At 59.7% G+C, this 26,373-nt stretch overlaps 6 protein-coding genes across 23 annotated transcripts; 1 reads left to right on the forward strand and 5 right to left on the reverse strand.

Moving 5' to 3' along the window:
* Nucleotides 1–1,363: 1,363 nt before the first annotated feature.
* Nucleotides 1,364–6,692, reverse strand: TM9SF1 (transmembrane 9 superfamily member 1). 6 transcript variants are annotated; one of them, XM_090050642.1, is made up of 5 exons: nt 6,511–6,692; nt 5,466–5,813; nt 3,723–4,533; nt 2,912–3,185; nt 1,364–1,757 (listed from the first exon to the last, which is right to left on the reverse strand). In XM_090050642.1, exons 1-5 carry the CDS (start codon nt 6,658–6,660, stop codon nt 1,364–1,366), a joined length of 1,977 nt encoding a protein of 658 aa, XP_089906768.1. In that variant the 5' UTR covers nt 6,661–6,692. The 6 variants fall into 6 exon arrangements, with proteins under 6 accessions (XP_089906768.1, XP_089906772.1, XP_089906773.1 ...); XM_090050646.1 differs by having other exon boundaries at nt 6,395–6,518; XM_090050647.1 differs by lacking the exon at nt 6,511–6,692 and adding an exon at nt 6,395–6,484 and having other exon boundaries at nt 5,466–5,642.
* An 8-nt stretch (nt 6,693–6,700) lies between these two features.
* TSSK4 (testis specific serine kinase 4) lies at nt 6,701–9,971 on the forward strand. The gene is made up of 4 exons (XM_090050649.1): nt 6,701–7,636; nt 7,756–7,993; nt 8,387–8,751; nt 9,025–9,971. The coding sequence occupies exons 1-4, from the start codon at nt 7,412–7,414 to the stop codon at nt 9,253–9,255; spliced, it is 1,059 nt and encodes a 352-aa protein (XP_089906775.1). The 5' UTR covers nt 6,701–7,411; the 3' UTR covers nt 9,256–9,971.
* On the reverse strand, nt 9,410–13,639 carry CHMP4A (charged multivesicular body protein 4A). The gene is made up of 6 exons (XM_090050650.1): nt 13,400–13,639; nt 12,385–12,534; nt 11,900–12,077; nt 11,537–11,651; nt 11,288–11,405; nt 9,410–10,117 (listed from the first exon to the last, which is right to left on the reverse strand). The coding sequence occupies exons 1-6, from the start codon at nt 13,491–13,493 to the stop codon at nt 10,053–10,055; spliced, it is 720 nt and encodes a 239-aa protein (XP_089906776.1). The 5' UTR covers nt 13,494–13,639; the 3' UTR covers nt 9,410–10,052.
* An 80-nt stretch (nt 13,640–13,719) lies between these two features.
* Nucleotides 13,720–17,485, reverse strand: MDP1 (magnesium dependent phosphatase 1). Of its 3 annotated transcripts, none has more exons than XM_090050652.1 (6): nt 15,391–17,485; nt 15,057–15,117; nt 14,855–14,965; nt 14,674–14,781; nt 14,024–14,109; nt 13,720–13,854 (listed from the first exon to the last, which is right to left on the reverse strand). In XM_090050652.1, the coding sequence occupies exons 1-6, from the start codon at nt 15,425–15,427 to the stop codon at nt 13,739–13,741; spliced, it is 519 nt and encodes a 172-aa protein (XP_089906778.1). In that variant the 5' UTR covers nt 15,428–17,485; the 3' UTR covers nt 13,720–13,738. The 3 variants fall into 3 exon arrangements, with proteins under 3 accessions (XP_089906778.1, XP_089906777.1, XP_089906780.1); XM_090050651.1 differs by having other exon boundaries at nt 14,024–14,139; XM_090050654.1 differs by lacking the exon at nt 14,674–14,781.
* A 137-nt stretch (nt 17,486–17,622) lies between these two features.
* Nucleotides 17,623–20,618, reverse strand: NEDD8 (NEDD8 ubiquitin like modifier). The gene is made up of 4 exons (XM_090050655.1): nt 20,534–20,618; nt 19,019–19,066; nt 18,584–18,666; nt 17,623–17,985 (listed from the first exon to the last, which is right to left on the reverse strand). Exons 1-4 carry the CDS (start codon nt 20,549–20,551, stop codon nt 17,895–17,897), a joined length of 240 nt encoding a protein of 79 aa, XP_089906781.1. The 5' UTR covers nt 20,552–20,618; the 3' UTR covers nt 17,623–17,894.
* A 1,037-nt stretch (nt 20,619–21,655) lies between these two features.
* On the reverse strand, nt 21,656–25,860 carry TINF2 (TERF1 interacting nuclear factor 2). 11 transcript variants are annotated; one of them, XM_090054388.1, is made up of 9 exons: nt 25,306–25,565; nt 24,518–24,619; nt 24,310–24,411; nt 24,130–24,240; nt 23,938–24,046; nt 23,587–23,713; nt 23,422–23,510; nt 22,701–22,774; nt 21,656–21,889 (listed from the first exon to the last, which is right to left on the reverse strand). In XM_090054388.1, exons 1-8 carry the CDS (start codon nt 25,510–25,512, stop codon nt 22,725–22,727), a joined length of 897 nt encoding a protein of 298 aa, XP_089910514.1. In that variant the 5' UTR covers nt 25,513–25,565; the 3' UTR covers nt 21,656–21,889; nt 22,701–22,724. The 11 variants fall into 11 exon arrangements, with proteins under 11 accessions (XP_089910514.1, XP_089910515.1, XP_089910521.1 ...); XM_090054389.1 differs by having other exon boundaries at nt 21,656–21,965; XM_090054387.1 differs by lacking the exon at nt 21,656–21,889 and adding an exon at nt 21,995–22,012.
* Nucleotides 25,861–26,373: the final 513 nt, after the last annotated feature.

Genomic DNA, 26,373 nt, shown 5'->3' on the forward strand with positions numbered 1-26,373 from the left:
AGCCGGGTTCTCCCCCTCCGCCCGGGGGGAGCCACGCCGCGGGGCGCGGGGACCGAACAAGGCACGCGCTTTTTTTCTTAATAAACTTTATTCTGAGCTTGTAAAAAGAAGCCAGCTCCCCGCCCCGCACAAATCCACCCCATCCCTGTCAGCAAGAAAGGAGCTTCCCAGGCCGCTCGCACCCGCTCCTGGGGCAGGACAGCGATCTGTAGGTGGACGGGCCCCGGGATCCACGCCCAGGCCCACCCTCCTCCCCAGCATCCGCTCACACTAGGATCCTTCTGGGCTCTCTCCCCAGCCCACCTCGATGCACAGAAGGATCCTGCTGACACCCTCCATCCAGGTAGGGATCCACCCCAGCCCCCCAGCAGATCCCACTCCCCCCTTGGGGATCAGGTGAGGCAGCAGACCTTGGATCAGAGATGGAGTCCTGCCATTGGCTGGGCAGTGCCTTCCCAGCATCCAGTTGGGCTCCCAGTCCAGTAGGAGCAGAGACTGAGCGGCTGGCACTGAGAGCCAATGGAGGCAGAGGGTTCCCAAGGAGGGGCAAGAGCTGCAGCAGAAGATATCTATTGGTCAGTCACCCTGGCCCATAGGAGGGGAGGCAAACTCTACATAGTGCTTTCCAGCCAGAGGTCTCCACCAATCCAACGTGACTTCTCCCAGCACCGGCCAGTAGGAGAGTTTCATCAAAGCTACCAACCTTGCTACATTTGCTGATTAGCCCAAGGTGCAGCCAATAGGACAGGAGCTCTTTACGGGGAACCCAGGCATCCCAGCCAGTGGGAGGGCAGGTCTTTAGGAGACATCATCTTAAGTCAGGTCAACACAGGAATAGCCAATGGAAGAGGAGACCTTTAAGGGAAACCATCTTTAACGATGCCCATGAATAACAGCCTCCACAATGGTCCCAGCCAATGTGAGGAAAGGTTTGTTAGGGGAAGCTATCTTAAAATGATACCAGCCCACTGGCCAGCCCTCAAGGTCACCGGTAGAGAACATCTTGAAGAGGAGCCACTTTTAGTCATCTCAGCCCAACACTGTGGCCACTGGGGAAGGGTCTCCATGATGGTCCCGGCCAATAGGATGGGAGATCTTTAGGGGGAAACCTTCTTAAGCCAAGCCAACCCTGGCCACCAGCCATTGGCAGCCAGTGGGAAAGAAGATCGTTAAAGAGAAGCCATCTTTAGCCTCAATGGCCAACAACATGGGATCGATCTCCAGTCAACAGGAGGGGAGATCTTTAAAGAGAACCCGTCTTTAGCCACACTGGCAAATGACACATTGTCTCTACAAGAGTCCCAGCCAGGCAGGGGAGATAGGAGGGGAGCCATCTTTAGAGTCATGTCAAGGCCCAGGCTCCTCAGTCCATTTTGAGGTTGACGTAGATGTAGCGGATGAACTTGAGGGATGCAAAGAAGGAGATGGTGCCCAACATGAGAAAAAAAACGTAGGCTGTGAGCAGGGAGTAGCCGAAAAACTCCACTGTCTGCACTGTGCCCGACATGTTGGAACGCCGTGAGTAGTAGAAGACTGAGTAGAGGAAGATAAAAAGGCCAGTGGAGCCAGCGCTGAGAACTGAACGCCACCACCACCGGTAGTCCTCGCCCGACAACTGGAAGTAGGTGAGGGCAATAGAGATGCAGGCACCCACGCTCAGCAAGATGGCGAAGACGAAGAAGAGGATACCATAGAGTGTGTACTGTTCCCGGCCCCACACTGTGGCGAAGATGTAGTAGAGCTCCACAGAGATGGCACTGGAGGGGAGAGGAGAGGAAAAGGGTGAGAGGGAGGGCAGGGAGATGGGGTATAGAGCCCCCCACCCCTCCTGTGTGAAGGAAGCGACACTGTCACGCAGAAAGGGGGAACAGGAAGTGGAATGTGCCGAGGAAGTGACATCATCCTACCACCAGAGAGACTTCATTGTCCCTTTGGAGAAGCAGATGAGAAACAAGAAGTGATCCTACCAAGGAAGTGACATCATCCGTGTGGGAAAGAAAAAGGCAAACAGGAAGTGCTTTGTGCCATGGAAGTGACATCAAACATGGAGGGGAGAAACAGGAAGTGATAGCACTAAGAAAGTGACATCATCATTCTTTCAGACAGCATCCTGTTTGTCTGCTTCCGGTTTTCTTGGCACCATCCACTTCCCCTCTCCCTCCTTCCTCTGTGGAGGGACAATGAAGTCACTTCCTCAGCGCATTCTACTTCCTGTTTCCCTCCTACCTATTTGGATGCATCAGGGGTTGTCAACCAGGGCCATGCATACCCCTGGGGGCACTTGGACTGGTATGCGTGGGCAGGAGGGGACGGAGCGCTGCTGCATCCCAGGAGCAGGGCCAGGGCAAAACAAGGGCAAGTGGCACCCCTCTGTGAGGTGGGAAACCTTGCATGTGGCAGCCACTGCCACATACCAGCCCGATGAGCTTCCCCACCCTGCCCTGACTCCTGGGAGGTGGTGACACTCTGTCCCCACCCGCCCATGTGCCATCTCCGCCTCCTGCTCCGTGTCCGGCCATGCCCCCTGCCCCCTGCTTCCCTCCTCAGCATCCAGCTGCAAGCTACCCGCCCCCACAATAATCTCCCTGCCAGTCAGCATCTGGCCACCAAGATACTTAGACTAAAAAGGGTTGAAAACCCCTGGGATAGATGATGACATAGCATCCCTATTTCCTGTCTAGGGGACTGGCAACAAGCACCCTCATTTGGGAAAGCCAAGAGTTGGCCCACTGGTGTAGGGGAGGAGCTGGGCACCATGGAGACCCTCCAAGGACCCAACCCAGGTCAGAGGACCACGGAGAGCCCTGGGCCACCTCTGCCCACAGCATTCATGGGAGGGGGGTGCTGCCTGGGCAGTCCCCCCACCCCTCCCTCTCCTCAGCAGGGCAGCAGACAGGAAGGGAGGGCTCACCTGAAGGGCAGGAAGCCACCAATAGTCATGTGCACCAGGGTGGACTTGTACCAGGGCTGGGGTGGGATCTCCCGGGCGATGTTCTTGGTACGACAGGGTGCATCGAAGGGGCCCGCGCGGTTCTTGCCGAAGATGCCCCCAATGACAGTGAGGGGGAAGCCGACCAACAGCCACACGCTCAGCAGCAGTAGGATGGTGGTGGCTGGCAGGGCCTGTGTGGAGCCATTGGCCCAGTGCACCGAGTTGACCACGCTCCACGTCAAAAAGAAGGGAGCTGGGAGTGAGGAGAGAGAGGGTCAGGGCAAGGATGAGACCATCGAGATGACCCAAGAGTGACTGAAGAGTCCCACCCTGGCCATGGAGGAACCCTGCCAAGGGGAGGACCAGATACCACCACCCCACATCCTCTGGGGACCACAGAGTTGCCTCAAGGATGGCCAGGCAGACTCATCCCTCATCTTTTGGGACCCACAGAAACAGACCATAAGAGAGGTCACAGACCCATCTCAGATCCTCCAGGAACCATACACACCAACCCCTACAGAGAGCACAAAGACCAACCGCACATCCTATGGGGACCAAAGAGATGCCCCAAGGGACACCAGATGGACCCACTCCACCTCCACCAAAAGATCACGGAGACTTCCGAGTGAAGCACTGCAACCCCCACCCTGGGTATCACTGAGACTCCCGAAGAGAGTCCAGATGCTCCACTCCACCATCCTCCAGAGTCATAGAGGTGCTCCCTACACACATATCTTCCCCCCCAAGACTGTAAAAACTATGAGGGGGCAGAGGGGCTTCTCCTCACCAGAGAAGAGGCTGGTGGTGAGCACGATGTTCCACACCCAGCTCTCACCCCCCAGCTGCCGGTAGAAGTGGCTGGAGACGTAGCCGGCCACACAGCAGGTGAGAGCGTAGAGCAAGATGGCGGCTGAGTTGATGGCGCCATGGCGGTGAACATTGAAGACCCCCAGCAACGCCATGACGATGATGCCCGTGCCCAGGGCCAGGAACTGACTGCCCACGCCCAACACGGCGCACAGCAGGCCGCGGCAGGGCGGGAAGCGGAAGACGTCAGTGTGGATGATTTTCCAGCCGTTGTCCCCCTGGTCATAGTCATCAGCTGCGGCCGAGGTTGAAGCCTCCTCGTCTAGGTTGTAACGGGCCAGGTCGTTCTTGAGGACCCTCATGAGGATGACCACCACGAAGCCCACCAGGAGAAAGACCAGAACCATGGAGTTGATGATGGACAACCAGTGGATCTCCAAAGTGCGGGGGAAGAAGGCATCGTCACCGCCCCGGCCGCGCCGCTCGCCCCGGCGCTCAGTGGTCGTCTCTGACCAGCGGACACTGTAGGTATGGGCCATGGGGAAGGGGCCTGGCCCAACCAGGTCATCTAGGCTGCGGGGCTTGACGTCCCTCACACTGACGTTGGCGTAGATGATGTGGTTGCCGTTCCACTCCAGGTGGAAGTCCAGGTGTGTCCAGAGCCCCACCTTGTGGCTGTGGGGCAGGAACCCGCTTTCCTCCATGTAGCCTACGAAGCCCCTTAGAGGCAGGTCATCCACCACGAACTCGAAGTAGTAGAGCTCCTCGATGGCCCGGCGGAGCTGCGCCACCTGTTGGGGGCAGGTTGAGGACCCAGGTGTCTAGGCTCCCAGCATCCCCCGCTCTAATGCCCCAGGCTCCCTCTTCTCCCGGATCCCTGGCTAGGGCCCAGGTGTCCCATCTCACCCCCCACCCCGGCAGCTCCAGAACCCGGGGATCCGGGCTCGGCTCCCCAGATCAAGCCTGTGTGGTCGTGCCAAACTGTGGTCCTCACACCCCTGCCTGAGATGTCCGCTCCAGTGCCAGAACTATGGTGGGGTAATGCTAATCTGCGATCCTTGCACCCCTATCTTAGAGTTTATCCCAGCACCTTGGTCATCCTGGGGTCCTTGAACCCCTATTCAAGGCATCCACTTGTGCCTTGGCCATGGCAGGGATCACGCTAAGCTTGGGTCTTCACATCCCTGCCTGGGGTGTTCACCCCAGTGCCTGAACTATGGTGGGGTCATGCTTACTTAGGGTCTTTGAACCCCTAACTGAGGTACCCACTCCAGTGCCTTGGCCACAGCAGCGATCACGCTGAGCTTGGGTTTTCGTGCCTGTACCCAAGGTGTCTACACCAATGCCTTGGGGTCACACCAACCTGGGGTACTTACACCCCTAGCTAAGAGTCTACCCCAGCACCTCGGTCATCCTGGAGTCATGCCAACTTGGGGTCCCTGAACCCCAATCCAAGGCATGTACCCTAGGGCCTTAGCTATGACAAGGGTCATGCCAAGCTTGGGTCTTTGTCTCCCTACTCAAGGTGTCTACCTCAGAGCCTTGGCTGGGACATAATCACACCAACCTGGGGCCCTTGCAGACCTAACTGAGGTGCCCACCCTAGTGCCTTGGTGGTGGCAGAGATCACACCAAGCTGGTGTCTTCACGCCCCTAGCTGAAGTGTGTACCCCAGTGCCTCAGCCAATACTAAGCTGGAAGCCAGGCATCCATATGGGGCTACCTGGTCAGGGCTGAGCTTCATCTCACACAGGGTCTTCTTCTCCATGTTCTCCCGGAAGCGGATCTGATAGAGTGACTCGGCCATGCGGTCGCCATCCAGCACCTCCCCCAGAGTCAGGCTCTTGTGCCGGATCTTCTCGGGGGAGCACACAGGCAGCTGGTAGTAGTGGTAGGTCTCCTGAGGGTTGTGGTAGGGCCCCACCTTGTTGACATATAGCATGACTGGGGCCCCGGGCTCGTACTGGGCCTCTGAGGACCCTGGCAGCGGGCAGGTCCCCAGCAGGAGGAGCAGCAGGGGCACGCAGGGGAGGTGGGATGCCATGGGGCCTGCACCAAGGAGGTTGGGAAACTGGAGAGAAGTGGGAGGGAGTGAGAGCCCGGACTCCTGGGACCCGCCCCCGCCCTGCCAACACAGATGCCTGCAGAGATGGGTCAAAGCTGCGACAGCCCCAGGACACCATCCCAGGTGCTCAGCAACCACCAGGGACTTCACATCTTTGCCCAAGGTGCCCCCCCAGTGTCTGGGCTGGGTCATGCCAACCACAGGTCCTTGTACCCCTACCCAGAGCATCCGTTCCAAGGGTGGGGCCATACCAGCCTGCCCAAGGTGTCCACCCCAGTGCCTGAGCCGGGGGGGAGTCATGCCAAATTAGGGTCCTTACATCCCCAACCTAGGAGTCCTTGCTAGTGCCACTGGCCAGGGTCACACCAACCCAGGTCCTCACACCCCTACCCAAGGTGTCCCGCCGAGTGCCTGGGCCATCCTGGGGTCGCGCCAACCCAGGGTCCTTGCACCCCCAACCTAAGCGTCCGTGCTAGTGCCACTAACCAGCGTCATACCAACCGGGGTCCTCGCACCCCTGCCCGAGGTGCCCCCCATGTCTGGGCCATCCTGGGGTCGCGCCCCCCGCCCCAGGAGTCCTCGCTCACCGGCTGGCCCGGCGGCGTCTGCTGCCTGGAGGCCCGGGCCCCGCGCCCAGCCGACGGGAGTCCCCAGAAACAGGCGACAAGCCAGACAGCACTGACCAGCCTGGGGGCCTCAATACCTCGCGGGTGCCCGTCACCGCGCCTGACCTCCGGGGTCTCCCCTGCTCCGGCTCAGACACTTCCAAACCCCCTGCTCGGCTTCCCGGAGGGTCCCCCAACAACCGGGCGTCGGTCCCTTCGCGGAGAACCGCCCCCGCGACCGGAACCATGACAGACAAGTTGTTGGGGACCTTCAGGCAGCGGCCTAGTCACCCCTAGCCACGTCCACCCGTTACTTCCGCCCTTAGTGCCCGGCCTGGTATTCATGTCCACTCCTGACGTAGTTCCGCTGCGGCCGTCCCTCTCCCCCATCTTTGGGGCCGCCTTAAAGGGCACGGTGCACAGAAGGCCGTGGGCGGCCTTAAAGGGCCAGACCCCTATTTCTGAATGGAGCAAAACATTGCGGGGTTCTGGGTGACCCAAGCTGGACCCCCATTCCCTAGTGACCCCAATATATGAACACCCACGAACCAACCCCACAACCCATGTGGGGCATGGACAGCTCCCCACTGCCCCCCCTCAATGAGATAATGTCCCCCCTGCAAAGGGGATGCTCCATCCAGAAGGAGGGGAAGAGCCCCCCCTTCCCCATCACCCTGGTGACTGGCACCAGCCAATGGGGGTGCCTGGATTGTTGGGGAGCACTGTGATGTCACCAGCTTGGGGGGTATTTCCAGGCCATCAAGTCAGGGGCAGCGGTGGGGCCCAGGTGGGCTCCTTGCTGATTGGTGGAGGGTGGCAGGAGAGGGGGGTCATGGCCTACTGGGCAGGGGGCTGATGGTGGTCCCCTATGTGGGGTCCTGGGCATGCTGACCTCCCCCCTTGCCCATCTGCTTTCTCAGGGCACTGGATTCCCGCAGTACACCCATCTTCAGTCGTGCTGGCCCGCAGCCCCCGGAGCTGCGGCAGCGGGCTGGTGCCATGCGGGGGGCTAAGGGGGCGGAGGCGGCAGGGGGCTCAACCCCCTACCTCTCGGTGATGGACCAGTACGGCTACCAGCTTGGCCGCGTCATTGGCCATGGCTCTTACGGCGTTGTGTACGAGGCCTACTTCGTCAAGCAGAAGACGAAGGTGGCCGTCAAGATCATTTCCAAAAAGAAGGCCTCAGAGGACTACCTCAACAAGTTTCTACCCCGCGAAATCCAGGTCCACCCATTCCCACACCAGGGGCAGGGACTGGGCCCAGCCAGGGGGCAAGGCCCACTAGGGGGCAGGGCAGAGCCAGACCCTGCCCCACTAACCCAGTGCATGGGCATCACCCACAGGTGATGAAAGGGCTGCGCCACAAGCACCTGGTGAGCTTCTACCAGGCCATCGAGACCACGTCACGCCACTACATCGCCATGGAGCTGGCGCCAGGTGGCGATGTGCTGGAGCGGGTGCAGCGCATGGGGCCCTGTGCTGAAGGCCTTGCTGGCCGCTGGTTTGCCCAGCTTGTGCTGGCTGTGGCCTACCTGCACAGCAAAAGCATCGTGCACCGGTGCGCCCACCTGTCCCTGGCAGCCCCCAGCCCCATTGCATTTCCATGCCACCAGAACCCAGGGCCCAGCACCCCTGGTCCCCCATCACCACCCACCTTCTGCCCCACACTGCCTATCACCCCCTTCCCCCCCCTTCAGTAGCCCATCACCCCTTTCCAACTCGCATCTCCTTGTTCCCCACCCCTCTCACATGCCTCACATCACTCCCTGCCTCTAATGCCCTGTTCCCCATTACCCCCATGATGCCCATAGCCCCAGTGCCTGTACCCCCTGCCCATTCCTGCAATGCCCATGACCCCCTGGTCCCCACACCCATTACGGGCCTGTCCCTGTGCCCATCACTATCTCCTGACTCATCCATTCTTCTGAGTGAGGCCCACGGCCCAAGTACCCATCACCCCCTGCCCATTACCCTGCAGGGACCTGAAGCTGGAGAATCTGCTTCTGGACAAGCAGGAGAACATCAAGGTGTCAGACTTCGGGTTCGCACGGACCATGGGCGGGGGCTCTGGGCTGGTCCTGGCCGGAGACGGGGCTGCTGCTGGGCCAGCGCTCCTGAGCCAGACCTACTGCGGTAGCTTTGCCTATGCCTGCCCTGAAATCCTGCTGGGGATGCCCTATGACCCCTTCCTGGCCGATGTCTGGAGCCTAGGAGTCATCCTCTACACGCTGCTGGTCGCCCACCTGCCCTTTGATGACACCAACCTCAAGCGCCTACTGCGCGACACCCAGCGCGATGTTGTCTTCCCCGCCCAGCCCTCAGTGCCCGAGGACTGCAAGGTACCTACCACGGCCAGAGGGCAGTGGGGCATGAAATCCTGCATGAGTCCGTGTGTGTGTGTGTGGCGGGGGGGGCAGTAAGGGAGTGCTCAGGGCACTGGGGTGGGTGCAGGGGGCACCAGGAACATGTAAATCAGGCAAGAGGCTCCGGGGGTCCATCAGGCAGCAAGGTGTATGGGAGAGTAGAACAGACCCAAGTCTTTAAGGGAGTGAGGTAGGGGGTACCCCCCACAGCAGGGGTGCCCTCTTACTACTGCCCCCTGTCCCCTACAGGACCTGATCCAGCACCTACTGCGGGGAGCAGCCCGGCGCCTCAGCACCTTAGAGCTGCTGCAGCGCCCCTGGGTGCTGCGCTTCCAGGCTGAGCGCCCCCCAGCAGAGCTGCACGCCCTCGAGACTGCTTGGGGAGGCCGGACAGGGGCAGGGGCAGGGGCTGGAGCCAGCGGACACCCCACCAAGGCTCCCTCAGCTGCTGGGCCATCTGACAAGAAGAAGGTGGGCTAGTCTGGGCCCCTCAAGGCCACCAAAGCTTTTGAGAAAGCCAGCTGGGGGGGGGGGAAGACACCCCAAAACTAGCTGTGCCTTCACTGGGGGCCCCCATTGCTGAGGGGAGCCCCCCACTGTGTCACGGCACTGGGAGCCACCACAGAGCCACAGAGATCCTCACCGAGTTTATTCAGCCAGCAGGGGGAGCTTTGCAATCTCCCCCAGCCTGAACCCCAATAAACCCACCCAGGAAACAAAGCCCCTCCCACAACGCCTCCTACCCATCTCCCCCCACAATCAGCACTGAGAAGGGTGCAGGGGAAGCCCCCATTTAAAGGCAGCAAGGGAAGGGTTAACCTGCAATACAAGGCCCCTGAGTAAATGAGGGGGCTAAGAGCAGCCCCCCACAAGTAATATGGCTCTTCATAGTGCCTCCCCCCCCAAAAGGCACCTGTAGTGTTCTGGGGGCATAGCCCTCCACACTGGGTCCCTCCAGCCTTTCCCAGGAGTGCGTAGGGGGTCTCTCACCCCCAAAGGAATCAGTCCTAGGGGATCATGGGCCTGAGATCTAGACCCCACCCCCCTCCACAAGTATGGGCGACAGGGGACCCCTGCCCTTGCAGCCCAGTCCAGCCCCACAGCTAGGGGGATTTGTGCAGGGGGAACCCAGGGATCTGGAGGGATCCCCAGCCCCACTTAAGAGTTAGTCTCTGGCCCATAGAAATCTGTAAAGCTCTGTGAAGGTGCACAGGGCTGTGCCCGCTTCTGGCAGGGTGCTGGGAAGAGCCCAGGAGGGGGTGGTTTGCCAGCATGCATCAGGACATCGAGGCAGCCAGTTTCTCTAGTTCCTTCTCTTCGTCTGTGACTGGGGCCTTGGTGGCTGGTAGGGAAGGAGACAGAAGAACAGACACTGGAAGTGAGTGGGATGACCTGAGCCCCTTCGCCTACCAGCATGTTACCCCAGGATCCTACTGTACCCATCAATGCCCCCTGCCCCTCCTGGTGCGTCCCCTCTGCCCTGCATCCTACTGCACCCCATGGTGCAACCCACCGCCCCTAGCATGGCCCTTCAGCCCCAGTTCCCACGGACCTGCCAATCCCTTCCCCAGTGCGGCTCCTCCGACTCTGATCCCACTGTCCCAACCCATTTCTGCCCCAGGGCACATCACCTTATCCCTAGATCCCATTTTACCCACCAATCCTTTCTTCCCCCACAGTGCATCACTTGAGCCCCAGATCCCACCTCATCCACCAATCCCTCCCACCCTTCCCAGAAGCTCCCCTCAGCCCTAGAACCCACTGTGCCCACCCATCCATCCCTTCCAGCTCCAATGCATCCCCACAGCACCAGATCCCCACCACATCCACCAATCTCCTTCCTCCACAGCATGTCACCCAATGCATTCCTCCCCCCATGTTAGTCCCAGATGCCACAGCATCCACCAATCACCCACCTCCCCTGCCACATCTTCAGCCCCAGATGTCATTGACTTACCAGTCCCTCCCTCCTTAGTTCCCTCTACCCCATATCGCACTGCACCCACTAGTCCTACCTCCCCACCTCCAGCCCACCAAATCTGTGGAGTATGCTCTCACACTGCATTGCCCTTCACCAACCCCGCAGTGGAAATGGGGGCAAAAACCAAGTCAGGCCTAGGAGAACAGCCAAATCCTGAATGGCTGGTGTGCTGTGGGTTGCCCGTGGCCTTTGCGACAGGTTCCCAGGCATGGGAGGCTGGGCCCAGGGGAGCCCTTTGGGAACAGTTAAGAAGTGCTGATTGGGGGGGGGGGTGGCAGGGAGGGGGCACACACATGTTGTGTCACTGAGGGCAATGGGGAAGATCAGGACAATGGTGCCCTAGGGAGTCAGGATGGAGGGGCTGGGGGCTCCACTGAGAAGCTGTGACCTCTTCCTGCCTTTCCATGGTCTCTGTGAGGTCCAAATAAGGGAAGGCAGGCAGCCAAGGCTGGCAGAGCTCCACAAGGAGAGCAATGAAGCCATGGTGCACGGGTGGCGGTGAGGAGAATTGAAATATTGTACTGCCTGTACCTGGTATGGCTGGCAAGCCGGTGCCTGGGACAGCCGGTAGCTCTGGCTGCCCCACATTCAGCAGCTCCTTGTCCAGGTCTTCCTGCTCCAGTTCCTCCAGCTCAGCCAGTAGCTCATCCTGGGATGGGGAGAGGGGAGATGCAGTGAAGGCAGAAAAAGGGCCATGGACCCCTCGCGGCCAAGATCTCACCCTCCCAGGCCCCTGAGAATCCACCCCCTTCTGAAGGACGGGGTCCTGCCCCTCCCCACCTCATCCACGTCATCACCAAATCCCACAGGCTTGGAGATGGCATCTGAGATCTGCTGGGCAATGTCTTGCTGCTCCGTGATATCGGCCATCAGGTCGTCCACCTTGTCAATGTCCCTAGGAGTGGCAGGGAGACTGTGAGCACCGCAGGGGAGTCGGGGTCTCAGAAAGCCCTGCTGCACCCTGCCGAGAGGGAGCAGACCCACCACCTCTGCCATACTGGGGAGGCAGAACGATCCTTCCAAGGGTTGGGGCCTCTCCCTTTTGATGGGTGAAGCCTGTAGCCCATAAGTACCACAGAAGATGGGGCAATGACCCCCTTCAACCCTGCCCCCTACCCTAGCCCCACCCCTGCTGGCACCCACATGTTCTGGTGGGCCTGCTTCATGGCGCGGGCAGCATCCGACATAGTCTTGAGCACTTCAGTGTTGGTAGTGGCGTTCTCCAGCGCCTCCCGCTGGAACTCAATGGTTGACAGGGTCCCATCCAGCTGCGCCAGCTTCCCCTCGTACCGCTTCTTGCGCTTCAGTGCCTGCAGCGCCGCTGAGTGGGGGCAGCGGGAGGGCAGGGATGTTCTCTGGGCCCGTCTGTGTACCCAGATACCCCAACACACAGCCCCAGAGCCTCTTGCCCCCACTGATGAGTCCTGCCCCATGGGTCTGCTGCCCCTGCCTACATGCAACTCTGCCTTCCACTGCTCGTGGCTCCACCCCCACCTGCTTCACCCCCTCCCCCCAGCTAAGATGCCCTGTCCATAAGCTCCACCCCTCCTCTCCAGCTGGCCAGCCTTGTCCATGGCTCTGTCCCCCCTCAAACTGGGGCCCCACCCCACCTGGTCCTGCCCTCTCACCCCTCTTGTTTTTGGTGCCATGCTTGCGAGCAGTCACCAACTCCTGCTGGATCTTGGTCTCCAGGAACTCCTGCTTCTTGAGCAGCAGCTCCTCTGTCTCCCGCAGCCGCTGGATGGCCTCCTGTGGGGTTGGTGCCTTTCCCTTCTTCCCTGGGTGGGGAGGGGGGAAGGGGTCAGGGTCACTGCATACTGCCCCGCTTCTCCTTCCCCTCCTGGGCCCTTAGTGCATTGTGGGGAACTCCTAGCAGGCCTGGTGTTCCACCCCCCCCAAACTGGATGGAGATGGTACAGCCCACCCCACTGAGACGACAAATGGTAGATCTCACCCCCTCCCACAACTATAGAAGAGGTGATACAGTCCTCCCCTCTGCAGATATGTCATGGTATGGTCTGCCCTGGACCAAGCAGGGTGGTACAGCACCACATCCTGCCTACAAAGAATGGTACAGTCCATGTCACCCACAACCTGGAAGAAATGGTAACCCCCCCCCAATAAGACAGGAAATGGTACACCCAGGATGGGGAAGGCAACCCCTTCCCCCTATGGTACATTCTTCCTCTAACCAGGAGGAGATTGTACACCCCCCTCCATACAAAGTGGTATAGCCCAGCCACGCAGTTTAGTGGGGTCCTCCTCCCCCGACGCCCAGAGATTGTTACAGTCCCTGCTCCCCACCCTAGCAGGGAGTTGTGGTACAGACGCACCCACAAGCAGGGAGATATGGCACAGCCCCCCGCGCCGACATGAAATAGAACGGCCCGCCCAGGACCAGGAAGCGGTAGTAGCAGCCTCCCAACCCATAGACAATGGTACCCAGACGCGAAGTAGTACAGTCCCGCTGCAGCAAAGCATGAAATGGTAGAGCCCGGAAGCGCTGCGGTCAGTCCTGTCTGTCCACAAGGGACTTTATCGTGTCCCCCCGAAGCATCTGGTTCTGTACGGCCTGCGCTACCCCACTCCCCACGGGTGATACCACCCCGCTGGGCCGAGGAGGGAGGTGAGGGGGGCGCTTACCCTTCCCGAACATCTTCCCCAGGGCGCTCATCGCTGCGGCCGCACTTCCGCCTTCCGCGACACGTGACGCAGGCCAGACCAGGCCACGTGACATATGACAACCACGTGACTCACAGGCTTCAACACCCCCTCCTTAAAAGGGGTCGCGGCCCCATTTCTGCCCAAATCCCAGGGACAGATTTGGGGGTGGGGGACGTTGCCCCTCCACATGTAGAGGCTGCACGGGGTGGATCTCCCCCACTTGGCACCTCCCGCCCCGCAGCAGTAGGCTGTTATCCCACACGCAGCAGCAGTGGACAGTTATTTCACACACTCGGCAATGGGGGTCTCAGGGCTTTATCATCTGGGGGTTGCGGCCCCCTCCATGCGGGGGGGGCAGGGCCCGGCAAAGGCCTCCAGGCCACGGGTGAGGAGATCCAGGGTCATACCGGCAGGGACCAGCACACAGGTAACACCTGGGGGGAGTGGAAAGCAGGGTGAGAGGGGCCCCACTGCTCCTCCCTGCCCTCCACATCCCACCTCCCCACTCCATTCTCTGCCCCTCCCACCATGCCACCTCCCTGGTTGCCCACCAGCCCTAGGGTTTCCTTGTGCTCCCCCCATTGGGGGCTTAGCCTCCCCTACCCAAGTTGCTGACATCCTGAATGTTGCGGGGCTCATCATCGAAGAACAGCATCTGGGTGAAGGGGACCCCGGTGTCCTGCTGCAGCCTGGAGGGGTGGCAGTGATTGAGGGGTGGCCTTGCCCGGCACCCCCGCTTTCAGGAGATTGCATGGGGGTCTAGGGATACAGAAATCTTGTCTCTGGGGTAGATCTGGTGTTTCGGTACCTGTGCCTGGCTTGTGCCCCCATAGATCCCAGGGGGAGGGGGGATGTAGGGGCCATGTGGGGTCCAGAGGCACTGGTGGGGAGGTAGATTGAGCTCTGCCCAGGGGTCAAGGTGGGGGTGGACCAGAGGCAGCTATCATAGGTCTTTGGGGCCATAGGGGAGCATCAATGGGGCCTATACCTGTGAAAAGGAGCCGTCTTACCCCCCGGGTAGATCTCTGGGTGGCCCATGGGGACCACAGGGGATGCCGGGCCCATCCCTGGGGTGGGATGGGCCTGGGCTGTGGGTGTCAGTATCTGTGGAAATCAGGGCTGTGGGTATCAGTACCCATGGAAATAAGCCATCCTGGCCTCTGGGGGCTGTCGGGTTGGTACTAGTGCAAGTGGCCATCTTGGCCCTAGGATAGATGGGTGGGAGGGATGAGGGGTATGCGAGGAGCCGGTACCTGTGGAAATGGGTTGTCTTGGACCCCGGGTAGATCTCCACTTGCCACAGGAAGTGCCGCAGCCTGAACAGCTCCAGCAGCTGGGCTGCCCCCCGTGTCTCACCCGTCCTAGTGGTTGGGGTGACGGGTCAGTGGGGGACAGCAAGGGGGTGGGACTGAGGAGGGGGCAGGTGGCACTCACCGGGAGGCAGCAGCGACCGGCACACCCAGGCTACTCAGTCGCTCCAGCACAGCTGGCACCTCGGGGTAGAGGCGCACGGGGCGGCCCCCTGCGTCCAGCACCGCACCTGAGCTGAGGGGAAGAGCGGGGCACCCTCAGACTGGGCACACCCGCCCCAGGCACCTGCCACAGCTCCCCCCATCCCTCCTTGTTCCTCACTAACCTGGTGTAGCAGAATGGGGGGGTGACGTGGGTGTCAACCCAGAAGGGCCACAGGGTGTAGTCTGTGGGAGGGTAGAAGGGGCAGCACCCCTTGACTCTGTTAGGGGGGTCCAGGCTGGCAACAACCCCCAACCCAGACCATTTACATCCTCAGAGCCCCCCAGATCCTGCCCCCTCACACCTTCAATGCTCCTCCAGGCTCCAGCTCCTCCCAGTGCCCCTGCTGGTTCCCTGCCCTCCAGGATCCTGCCAGCTCACACCCTTCAGTGCACCCCCGCTTTGGCCTGTCTCCTCCCCGCCCAGTGCCCCCACGCCGAATACCTCCCCCTCCTCACCCAGGTCAAATACCACCAGCCCGGGCAGCAGCCCCATGGTCCCGCCCCTCCCTGCCGGCACCCACGTGACTATCGAGACACCAGGCTAGAGCGTCCCCGGCGCTGCCTGTCCTTAAAGGGCCCGCGGCCCCGGATCGCCTCCCCAAACGGCCCCATCTGAAAGCTGGCTGCATCTCAAGACTTGGGGCCTGTATAACGCCCCCTCCACCGGCGAAACGGCTGCATCGGAGCAGCACGGAGTGGGAGCCCCGTGTAAATAAGCCCTCCCCCCAACGTACTCCACCCTAGAACCAACCTCAGCGGCAGTGGCTGTGGGTGGACCTGTATGACCCAACACCAAGTGCCCCACCCCAGAGGCAGCTGCATCCCAGGCCTGGGGTGGGGGGCTGTATAACCCCCTCAATGTGCCCCATGCCAGTCAGTCATCTCAGGACTGGGGCATGTATAACACACCCCAGAGCCAGCTGCATCTCAGGGGACAATGAAGGGTCTGTACATCCTCCAACTCTGCCCCACCTCAGAGCCAACTGCATCCCTGCACTGGGTGGTGCCTAATAACACCCCAATGTGGCCCACCTCAAAGCCAGCTGCACCTCAGGAGGAAGCTGTATAAACACCTCCACCAGAAGTGGCTGCATTGCAGCAGCAGGTACTGAAAGCCCCATGTGAACCCCCACAACATGCCCTGCCCCAGAGCCAGCTGCATCGCACCGTGGGCATTAAACACCCCCATGAGCCCCACCCCAGCAGTGGCTGCATCTTAGGATGGGATTAGGGAGCCTGTATAGTCCCCCTCATTTGCCCCACCAGAGCCAGCCACATCTCAGGTGGGGCCTGTATAAAGAGCCCCACCCCAGAACCAGCCTCAACCTAGTGCTTGGTGGGGGCTATAGAAAGCCCCACTTCAAAGCCAGGTGCATGTCAGGGCAGCTGTATAATCATCACCTACTAAGCCCACCCAAGAAGTGGCTGCATCTCATGGCCAGGTAGGGTGGGCTATGTAACCCACTCCACCTGAGCAACATATCAAGGCTGTGTGTGGTTGGGGGGGGAACTGAAGGTAAATAGCACCCCCCACCCCACTGCCAGCTGCATCTCAGCTGGGTAGAAGGAGCCTCCATATTCCACACCTCCAAAGTGTCCCACTCCAGAGCCAGCTGCATCTTGGTGTTGAATGGGGGAGCCCTGCATAACACCACTACACCCTACCCCAGAGATGCCTGCACCTCAGGGCCAGATTTCATAGACATTAGGGCTGGAAGGGACCTCAAATGATGAAGTCCAGCCCCCTGCCCCAGGGGCAGGAAGACAGCTAGGGTCAAAGGATCCCAGCAAGATAAGCATCCAAATGTTTCTTTAAAGAGTCCAGAGTAAGTGCCTGCACCACCTCTGGCAGGAGTCTATTCCAGGCCTTGCGGGCTCAGACAATAAATAAGTTTTTCCTAAGCCTAAGACAGTCTTGGAAGAATTTGTGACTGTTGGTCCTTGTTGTCCCTTGGGGTGCTCTTGTGGATATATTCCCAGATCCCGATGCATACCCCTTATGTACTTAAGCTGCCACCAGGTCAGCCTGGAAAAGCACAGGCTCAGATGTGAAGAGTCCCATGGCTCTCAGCCTCCCTTCATAAGGCCTGTTCTCGTGCCCCTGATCATGCACATGGCTCTCCCCTGGACTCTCAAGTTTCTCTACATCCTTCTTGACTTGTGAAGCCTAGAACTGGATGCAGTACTCCAGCTGGGGCCTCACCAAGGCAAGTACAGCGGAAGGATGACATCCTGAGATTTACTTGAGAAGCATCTATGGATGCAAGCCAGAGTTTTGTTCGCTTTACTAGCTGTGAAATTGCATTGGTGGCTCATGTTCATCTTTTGGTCAGTCATCACCCCCAAGTCTCTTTGGGCTGTGATGCTAGTGAGTGCAGCTGAATACCACCCCCAAATATGCTCCACCCCAGAGCCAGCTGCATCCGGCTGCTGGATGTCAGGGCCTGTATAAACCCCTGACATGCCCCAATCCAGAGCCAGCCACATCTCTAACCAGGCTGGGGGGCCCATATATCCCCCTTACCATATGCTGCACCCTAGAGCCAGCTGCATCTTTTCAGCCTCAACATGCCTCACCCCAGAGATGACTGTAGGTTGTGGGGTCTCTGGGTGACCACCCCCTCCTCCCTTCCCAGCACACAAAGGAGCCCGGTGTCGCTGGCCTGTTTCACCCCAGAATCAGGCACATCCCAGCCACGCAGACACCTTTATTCAAACACATTGAGGGAGACATAAAGGTGGGGGGGCTGAGTGATGGAGCAGGGGGGCTGGGGAAGGGCCTGGCTTACATCCAGATGCCCACCTCCCCACCCACAAAGGGCAGGATTGAGACTCCCAACCATGGAGCCAGTGCCTTCAGTAAGAGTCCGTGGGATATGTACGGGAGGAGGCAAGGCATGGCCAGTACTAGCAGGGGTGAGGGGGTGTCAGTGTTTTTGGGGAGACAGGAGGGGACCCCATCATCGCAGCCCCCCCCCACGCAGGGCCAGCACCAGGTGCAGCACGGATCCCCCCTGGATCTTGTAGTCGGCAGCCGTCTTCTCATCATTCCTGCCAGACAGACAAATGGGGGTTAGGCAGGGGAGCAGACCCCAGGGTTCCCTCTGATAGCATGTGGGACAGGTGAAGCCAGAATGCCTGGGTTCTCTCCTAGCTCTGCAAGGGGAGTGGGGCCTGGGAGCCCAGATGCTTGGGTACTATTCCACCTTATACTGGATGGAGGGGCATGGGGGGTGGGCGGCAACCTTTTTGGCAAGCAGGCCACCCATTAAAGCTTCTGGAGAACTTCAATTCCCTTCTCCAGCCTGATCCACTGCTCTGCTCTCTGTTCTGTGCCCCTGGCCCCATATGATACTCCACTTTCAGCTCCCTGCCCTGCATTCCTGTCTCCACCTGCTGCTGTTCCCTGCCCTGTGCCCTCTGACCCATCCACTGCTCTGCTTTTGGCTCCCTAACCCATGTCCCTGGTCCCATCTGCTGCTCTGCTCTTTGCTACCTGCCCTGCGACCCTGCGCCATCCATTGCTCTGCCTTCTGCTCCCTGCCCCATCCACAGCTCTACTCCTGGCTTCCTGCCTCATGGACTGTAGTCTGAAAGCAGGTAGCACCTCTCTATCCCACAGTATGCCAGACCTACCCCCACCACTCACATCTGTTTGCCACTGTAGATGAGGCGCTGCTGCTGCGGTGGGATGCCCTCTTTCTCTTCTACCCGCTCCTTTATCCGCTCCACCTGGGCATAGACAGAGACAGGCAGACAGACAGACAGATGGGGGCTGCAGGAAGGGTGCCATCCCCAAGCCATCACCCCTCCTGTCTCAGGGGATTCTGGGAGGGAAGGAAGGGGGCTGGGCTGCACCTAGAGACACTGGGTGTGAGAATGGTGCCCTGGGGAATTCTGGGAGCTAGAGGCAAAGCTGAGCTGGGCTCTCCTGGTGGAGGTCTCTGCCCCAGGGGCTTCTCGGAAGATACGGGCCACAGACTGAGAATGGATACCCTGGCTGGGTCCTTGGTCTGTCCCAGGAGCTTATGGGAGGGTGCCCCGCCAGCAATCTATGCCCTACCCCCAACCCTGCCACCATTACCTTGTCTGTAGGCTCAATGTCAATCTCAATCTCTTTCCCAGTCAGTGTCTGCCACAGAAAAAGGGAGGCCTTGTTAGCACCTACCTTCCAGGATGCCCCAGGTTAGGTGCCCCCCCTTCCCAACATGCACTGGGGCAGAGGACCCCCCCCATCTACCCTCCCACCTTCCCCGAAGATCCTACTTACTACACATCCCACAATGCATAGACTACCACACTCCCAAAGTGCACTGTGGCAGAGACCCCCCCACCTCATTTTTTCTGCTTCCCACAATGCACTAGGGCAGACTCCATCTCACCCCTACCCCCTCACACATCCATGTCTTGAAACCCTGCACTCACCACAGGGGGGACAAGAGGGAATAGGCAGAACCTGCCCCACAATGTACAAGAGGGAATAGGCAGAACCCCCCTGTAAAGGCAAAGCCTTTCTTCTTACCCCAATGCATTGTGGGAACAGACTGGGGGAGTGGGGGAGAAGGACACACAGGTGCCTCCTACAATACACTAGGGCAGTCAGTATCTCTGGGTCCTTCCCCTCTCCCAACACCCATCATGAACCCCTGCTGCCCCCTCCCCCCCCCAGGGTACAGGAGGCGCCAGGAAGTGCCAGGCCCCAGGGCTTTTACTGGTCTGAGCTCCCAGCTGTACCCCCAGAGCTTGGCCACTGATAGTGCTGGGGGTTGCACAGTCCTGGCTGGTGATTCCACCTTGTCCCCAGAACTGGTCAGACTAGGTCACATTTGGAAGAGACCTGGTGCTGTAGCAGGGAAGCAGGGGAGCCTCCCTAGGCATCACCTAGTCCCCTGTGGTTGGCATTGCCCATTTCACACCCCCTGCCCTGCCTCGGGCCTGTGATTGGACACTCCCATCCCCATCCCTGGGGACCCCTCCCACAATGCACTGGGGCAACCACATCAGGCCTGGCAGGCTGCTGCCTTTATGCCCTCCAGCATGCTGCTCTCCCATCATACCTCAGGCAGCCCTGCTTCCCACAGTGCACAGGGGCACCCACTGCCAGGTCTCACACAGCTGAACACCTCTGAGGCTGACCTCATACCTTCCCAACATGCTTGGCCAGCCCACCCTTGCCACAAGCCCCCACCCCATTTCCCACAATGTCCTGAGGCAGCTACTCCTAGGTCACACCCAGCCAAGTGCCCCCCAGGAACTCCCGCTTCCCACAATGCCCTGGGGCAGCCATGAGCCACCTACCCCTGGTGCAACCTCTGCCTTCCCATTATGGTCTAGGGCCCCACCCCCACGTTCCCCAAGCCCCCAAGGGGCGGGGCCGGCCTGGCTCCCACAATACTACGCGACGGGGCGCACACATCCCACAGTGCAGCGAGGTGGCACTCCCCACCCCGACGCTCAGGAGCCCTGAAACAGGGGGGCTCTTCCCAAAACGTCCTGCAGAGACTCCCCCACCCCGCCCAGCTGGGCCCTCCACCCCTCAATGCCCCGCCGCGGCAGCCCCCCGGCTCACTATGCCCCGCCGCGGCCCACCACCACTCACCTTTACTTTGATCAGCATCGTGGCCCAGTTCCCGGCGACCCGGAAGCACAACCCACCACGCGACTCCTCACCCGGCAGCCCCCCACACACCTACCCCCGCCCCGGGAGCCACCTGACGTCACTTCCTGCCTCGCAAGGCAGCACTGGGTTGTAGTTCCCTACCCGCGGCTGGGGAGGGGCAGGACTATATTTCCCAGCAGACACCGCGCCTGTCCAGCCACTGGGGGCTGCCGCCTGCTCGGCGCGGGGCCTACTGGGAGCTATAGTCCGCGCGGAGCAGGACGTCACTACCCTGTGCTAGGGAGGTGAGGCTGAGCCCTCACGAGTGCAGCGGCCATAATGGGTTTTGGCAAGTTACAGGTAGGGGTCAAAGGTCGCAGTGAATGCGGTGCCTAAAGGCCACTGTGGGGCCAGGGGTCACCCTCGGGCCGCAGAGGCCAGAGCAGGACCAAACCCAGTGCTGATGGGGCCCTGTGCCGACCTGCTTCACTGTGGGATACATATGCCCTAGGGCAGGAGCAGAACAGAACCCCCGCTTCAGTGTATGGTGGGAGGCAGGCTAGTCATGTCCCCTACTCCTTAGGGGCTCATGGGAGCACTGGCAGGGTGGGATGGACCTACAGCCCCAGGGCATCATGGGACATGAAGGGTGGAGGGAGGCCCAGGGCATGATGGAAAGGTGGCTGTTGCACTAGCAGCAGCTGTCCCTATGCATCATGGGAAACAGTGGGCTGCCCTGCACCATGAAGGGAATGCCAGGGCCAGCATCCTGTCAGATATACCACATTCATGAGTGACCTGCTACATTGTAGAAGAGGGCCCCACAGATGTTGCACTGGAACCCTTAACCTCGGCCTGTCATGTGTCTAGCCACCTCCAACCCCTGATGACCTCTGTGTAGGTGAATCCCATGAGCACCCACTTTGTCACCCCAGCACAGGCCAGGTAGGGAGTGGTGAGATACCCAAGGCAGGTGCAGCCCCAGGACCTGGGGCAGGTGATGGGCTGACCCAAGCAATCAGCAGCAGATATTTCCCCTCACAGAGTATCATCTTCCTCATTGTATTAGGTATCCAGGTGTAGCCATAGTGATCTAGAGGAAGAGGCAATCAGAACGCGTAGTAGAGATAATACCTTTTATTAGACCAACAAGATTTTTGCAAAACATTTCTGTAATTGCAAGCTTTCAGGCATAAACACCCTTCTTTAGGCATTACAGAAAAGATTGTAAAAGTTCTCTTGAGTAGAAATGAAAGTTCATATTTCATAGAGTTTCACAGAAGAGAGTCAATAGATGGAAGACTCCTCTGGGCAATCAGTTCATAACTGGTACAGTTTCTCACCTGCTGTGAGGACCTGTGATGACACAAATTACCTTGAAACAAAGGCAGGAGCAGGATCTTAGGTTTCAGGTGGGCACAGTTGCTTCAAGCTTGGGAAAATATGAAGATCCAATTTTTACAATTCTTTCTCCAATACCTGATAGAGGATGGTTGTGCGCAATCAGATTTTTTTTCCCCAAAATCTTGTTGGTCTAATAAAAGACATCTCCAATATGAGTCCCGATTGTCACTGTACTAGTGCTGGCCAACTGCAGCACTAGAGACCATGTGATCAGCTAACCCAGCCAATCCACAGCAGAATCCCTCCCTTTAGGGCACCCAGCATTAGAGGCCAGGTCCCTCCATCCAGCATGCTCCCACAGATGCCTCCTTGTCATTGGCCAGTAAACAGCAGCCACGGAGGCCATATGATCAACTAGCCCAAGCAATCAGCAGCAGGGATTAGCTCCATTCCTCCAGCAGAGCCAAGTGCCTGGCCAATGGGAAGCAAGAATTCCTCTACCCATCCCGCCTTCTTATCAGCTGCCCAGCCAATGAGTAGCAAGATTCCCACCCTTTAGAGACTGCTCCTGGGCCAGCCCCCCACCTCAATAAGCAACCAAGACTTCACCAGGGGTGTGGCAACCACTGCCCACATTTATTGAGTGTCAGCAAGAAACACTGCGCGGTGCCCTGGGAAGCCAGTGTCTGTGCCCCAGAGCTGGGGGCTGCCTTGTGAAGGCAGGGTAGGCTCCATGCAGGATGGGCACCTATGCAGGAAGAGACAGGAGGGTGAGGGTTGGCATGGGAGTGCTGGTGGGCAAGGAATGGGGGGAGGCACTCACCCAGTGCTGGGAGAGCCTAGGTGGTCACAGAAGGTGGGGATCAGGGTGTGGTGCCGGGTGTGCTGGTAGGTGGCCTGGGGAGGGGGCAAAGGGGAGATATGGGGGATTGGGTGTAGACCCCAGCCCCACCCAGCAACCCAGGCATCCCTAGGGCCTGCCTGGGCACCCCAAAAACATGAGCCAGAGCCCTTCATCCCAGTGCCATCAATGTTTCCCAAACCTTGCCAAGACCCTGGCCAGAGATTCTTCCCCAGTGCTGTGACCTCCCCCACCAGATCCTCCCATACCTCAGCCAGAGTCCCCCCACTACATCTAGGGCCCCCAACACCCCATCCAGAAGCTCTGTACCCCCACTGAGACCTCATCATTCCAGCCAGGTATCTCAATACTCTAATCCCCACCTTGCCCCCCCAGCCCCCCAACTCCCCCTCCTCAACCATCCAGCAGAGGAAGCTGCTCTCTTCATCAGTAGAGTCCCACACTATGTCCTGTACCGTGTCTGGTGGGAGGGAGGTGTGTATTATGGGCTAGCTCCTGGACTCCTGGGTTAACTTCCCTGTTATCCTGGGCAAATGCACCTTCATTGCCCCAGACTCCTGGGTTCCCCTTCACCTGTATTCTGCAGAGTGACTGGATGTACCCCAACCCCAGGCTTTAGGTAATAGACACTGGGGTCCTTAAGGCCCAACCCCTGTTGAGGAGGGGGAAAGACATAACCCACCTGGATGCCTGCGGTCACTGAGAAGCTGGTATCCCCCCTGCTTCTGGTCCCTGGGTGCCTGGCTATACAATCTGTGTATATGGTGGGGGCTGGTGGGAGAGGACAGGGTGAGTGAGGGCTCAAAGGGTGTGTGGAGGGTGGGGTATGGGAACAACAGACACTGACTCTTTGCTGCTCTGGGCCAGCCTGGGCAGGTGCTGGAGGGACCCAGGTGCTGGCTGGGGTGCCAGCTGCACAGGCTGCTGCCAGGTGGAGGTAGGCATGTTGGCCCGAGGAGGCTGGGGCAGGGGGCCTGGAAGAGAGAGAGGAGCAGAAAGACAGGGCTTGAGAGAGCTCTGCCCCCTTTTCATTAGCCCTTCTTAAACCCCTTCCACCCAGGACCCGGGCAGCTCATTTAACCCAAGCCCTGACTACATTGCTTCCTTCTGCTTACTGCTGTCCCGAGGCTCTGCCCCTCCTCTGACACTCTTACCCACCAAAGGCTCCACCTCTTCCCACATGTACTTGCCCACCTACCCTGGCTCTGGTGTCCCACATCCACCAGATAGCGGGTCAGTAGGCGCAGTTCCTTAGGGCACTGCGTAGCCTGGGGTGGGGGGCACTGGCTCCAAGCCATCTCATGTAGCTGAAGAGAGAAGGGGAGGGGGAAGGGGTTAGAAGCAGGGCTCTGCCATGCTCTACCCCCTCCCTCCTACCCCACCCCCTCACCTGGCTCACGTTGGGCAGGGGCAGGGCACTCTCCAGCCGTAGCAGGTACTCATAGAAGAGCTGCTCCAGCATGCGCAGAAAAGCCTCTCCATACTCAGCCTCCAGCTGCCCCTGCAGATGGACAGTGAGAACTCAGCCCTCCCCTGGCACAGCGCTGCCCCCTGCCCCCTGTTCACTCACCTCCAGGTACCTCTCTCTGGCCTGTCGGTTGCTCAGCAGCCCCAGCACCTGGTCCCGGAAGGCCTCCTGGGCCTCTGTCACCATCTCAATGTCCCGGGGGGTCTGGGGAAAAGCCAGATGCAATGATCTGCTGCAAAATGCGGCTGCTTTTGGTGGGACAAGTGCAGCCAAGTGGAACAGTGTAGGGATGTGCCCCCAGGGTACTCACAGCAAGGGGGTGCTGGTTGGGCTCGCCCTCAGGAAAGTAGGTGTCCATAGCATCATAGACCTTCCCATCTGGCTCCTCCTCCTCCAGCATCTTCATGATCACCTGGGGAAAAGCACATCATGGGATACTGAACCACAAGCAGGAAATGGTGGGGGGGGGACCTGAAACAAAGAATTGTGGGAGACTCAGCGAGCACCAGGAAGCTAAGCATCATGGGATACTGAATAGCAAGGAACAATCAGCTGGATGGGGGAAGAGCAGAAAATCATGGGGCTGAGAACTATGGTTTGGCTCAGTCAGCAAAGCAAAGCATTGTGGGATACAGGCTGGATCAGGAATGGGGCATGAAAAGGACCATAGGATATTGAGTGACAGGCCTGATAAGCTACGCAGTGAGTACAGCATCATGGGATCTCAGGCTACGTCTAGCCCAGGTGGGGAGGTAAGGGTGGGTTGCAAAGCATTACAGGACACAGAGCCATAACATGATGCAACTGTGGGGGGACAGAGGAGCAAAGCACTGTGGGACACTAGTCTGGCTAGGGGCCACTGGGAAGAAAAGCATTACCGGATACCAAGCAGCAGGCAGGATCAGCCATTGAAGCAGAGGCTCATGGGACACTGGCTCAACACCAGAAAGGTAGGGATGGAGGAAAGCAAAGGGCAAGCTGGGAGGGGGGAGTTAAGCAAGGCATCACGGGATCCTTGGCAACATCAGGCTGCTCCGTGGGAAACAAAGCATCATGGGATACTTGCAGTGGTCAGGGTGACGGGACGGGGTTGCTCACCGCGGCCTGCAGGCCCAGGCGCAGCTTGGCGCGGTGCCGGAAGGCAACGGCGTCGGGGGCCGCCCGCCCCACAGCCTCTAGCAGCCCCAGTGCCCGCGGGTAGTCCCGGGTCTGCCGAGCCCGCACCACGTGCCAGGCCGCTGCCAAAGCCAGCCTCAGGTCCAGCGCCGCCCTGCAGGGAGGAAAGGAGGTGAAGGGCCGCGCCATAGGGGGACAAAGCCACTCGACCCCCGACCTGTTAGCCCCTCCCCCCCGCCTCCTTAAGACCACCCCTACTAGCCACGCCCCCACCCAGTTAGCCCCTCCCCGGTGGGCGGGTCTTCTTCCGTCCGCTCCGTACCCGTCTCCCCCTTTGTCACTTCCGGCCATGACCGGCGTGTCCGCGCGGAGCTCGTAGTTTCCCGCAGCCTGCCCTTAGCCTGTGACGTCCGGGCATGCTGGTACGTCACATCCGGGCAAGCGGGCACTTGACCGGTGGTGGTTGTGGGAGGGGCGGGGCTCGCGCCGTTAACAGCCGTGCTGCGTATACGTATGCTCCCTCCCGTTCCACACTTACTACGCATGCGCACGCCTCGCCCTGTCCACTCGCTCTGGTCACGCCCACTTCACAGCAGGAGGCTTGAAGACATGCCCCTTTCCCAGGTATGGGTCCTCAGTCAGTACGTAGCCGCGCCCTCTCTCTTAGCCCCGTCCCTTGGGTTACGGCCCCCACCTTTGCTCCCAGTGCCCCTCTCCCAACTGGGGTGGCGACCTTTGACCCCTGATCCCCGATGAGGGCTCATCCTCTACGCAGGGGTCCCCTTTGACCCTTACGTCTCTGCCCCCTATATGTCCTTTGAACCCTACCACCAACTCTTGGCCCAGTCCCAAGCCCCTGCTTCCTCCTCCCAGCCGCAATTCCCGGTATTCCCACCCCCAGTGCCTGGGGTGTGGGGGGCGGGGTCCCGGTGTGTTCTCCCAGCTGTGTAGAGAGCCCAGTGTCCCCCAACACCTCCCAGTGGGTTGGTCTCCAGTATTCCCAGCCCCCCTACAACCACGTGTGCATTTCCCAGTGTCTCCCAGAACCCC

Source organism: Crocodylus siamensis, chromosome 6, assembly GCF_052110815.1.
Source record: "Crocodylus siamensis isolate JL-2025a chromosome 6, ASM5211081v1, whole genome shotgun sequence".
Taxonomy (NCBI): domain Eukaryota; kingdom Metazoa; phylum Chordata; order Crocodylia; family Crocodylidae; genus Crocodylus; species Crocodylus siamensis.

What these genes read in the sequence shown, in the direction of transcription:
- TM9SF1 (XM_090050642.1), bottom strand. Translation starts at nt 6,660, where the DNA reads ATGGTTCCGGTCGCGGGGGCGGTTCTCCGCGAAGGGACCGACGCCCGG. An exon ending in CACCACCAGCCTCTTCTCTG is followed by an intron (nt 3,186 to 3,722) that starts GTGAGGAGAAGC and finishes CCTCACTCCCAG; the next exon opens with CTCCCTTCTTTTTGACGTGG. An exon ending in GGTGGCTTCCTGCCCTTCAG is followed by an intron (nt 1,758 to 2,911) that starts GTGAGCCCTCCC and finishes TCTCCCCTCCAG; the next exon opens with TGCCATCTCTGTGGAGCTCT.
- TSSK4 (XM_090050649.1), top strand. Translation starts at nt 7,412, where the DNA reads ATGCGGGGGGCTAAGGGGGCGGAGGCGGCAGGGGGCTCAACCCCCTAC. An exon ending in CGCCCACCTGTCCCTGGCAG is followed by an intron (nt 7,994 to 8,386) that starts CCCCCAGCCCCA and finishes GCCCATTACCCT; the next exon opens with GCAGGGACCTGAAGCTGGAG. An exon ending in CAGTGCCCGAGGACTGCAAG is followed by an intron (nt 8,752 to 9,024) that starts GTACCTACCACG and finishes TGTCCCCTACAG; the next exon opens with GACCTGATCCAGCACCTACT.
- CHMP4A (XM_090050650.1), bottom strand. Translation starts at nt 13,493, where the DNA reads ATGTCACGTGGCCTGGTCTGGCCTGCGTCACGTGTCGCGGAAGGCGGA. An exon ending in TGGCACCAAAAACAAGAGGG is followed by an intron (nt 12,078 to 12,384) that starts GTGAGAGGGCAG and finishes GCCCCCACTCAG; the next exon opens with CGGCGCTGCAGGCACTGAAG. An exon ending in AAGCAGGCCCACCAGAACAT is followed by an intron (nt 11,652 to 11,899) that starts GTGGGTGCCAGC and finishes TGCCACTCCTAG; the next exon opens with GGACATTGACAAGGTGGACG.
- MDP1 (XM_090050651.1), bottom strand. Translation starts at nt 15,427, where the DNA reads ATGGGGCTGCTGCCCGGGCTGGTGGTATTTGACCTGG. An exon ending in CCCCCATTCTGCTACACCAG is followed by an intron (nt 14,966 to 15,056) that starts GTTAGTGAGGAA and finishes TCTTCCCCTCAG; the next exon opens with CTCAGGTGCGGTGCTGGACG. An exon ending in AAGACAACCCATTTCCACAG is followed by an intron (nt 14,140 to 14,673) that starts GTACCGGCTCCT and finishes GTGCCGGGCAAG; the next exon opens with GCCACCCCTCAATCACTGCC.
- NEDD8 (XM_090050655.1), bottom strand. An exon ending in ACATTGAGCCTACAGACAAG is followed by an intron (nt 18,667 to 19,018) that starts GTAATGGTGGCA and finishes GTCTATGCCCAG; the next exon opens with GTGGAGCGGATAAAGGAGCG. An exon ending in ATCTACAGTGGCAAACAGAT is followed by an intron (nt 17,986 to 18,583) that starts GTGAGTGGTGGG and finishes TCTGTCTGGCAG; the next exon opens with GAATGATGAGAAGACGGCTG.
- TINF2 (XM_090054388.1), bottom strand. Translation starts at nt 25,512, where the DNA reads ATGGCGCGGCCCTTCACCTCCTTTCCTCCCTGCAGGGCGGCGCTGGAC. An exon ending in GCCTGGGCCTGCAGGCCGCG is followed by an intron (nt 24,620 to 25,305) that starts GTGAGCAACCCC and finishes GCTTTTCCCCAG; the next exon opens with GTGATCATGAAGATGCTGGA. An exon ending in CCAACCAGCACCCCCTTGCT is followed by an intron (nt 24,412 to 24,517) that starts GTGAGTACCCTG and finishes GCTTTTCCCCAG; the next exon opens with ACCCCCCGGGACATTGAGAT.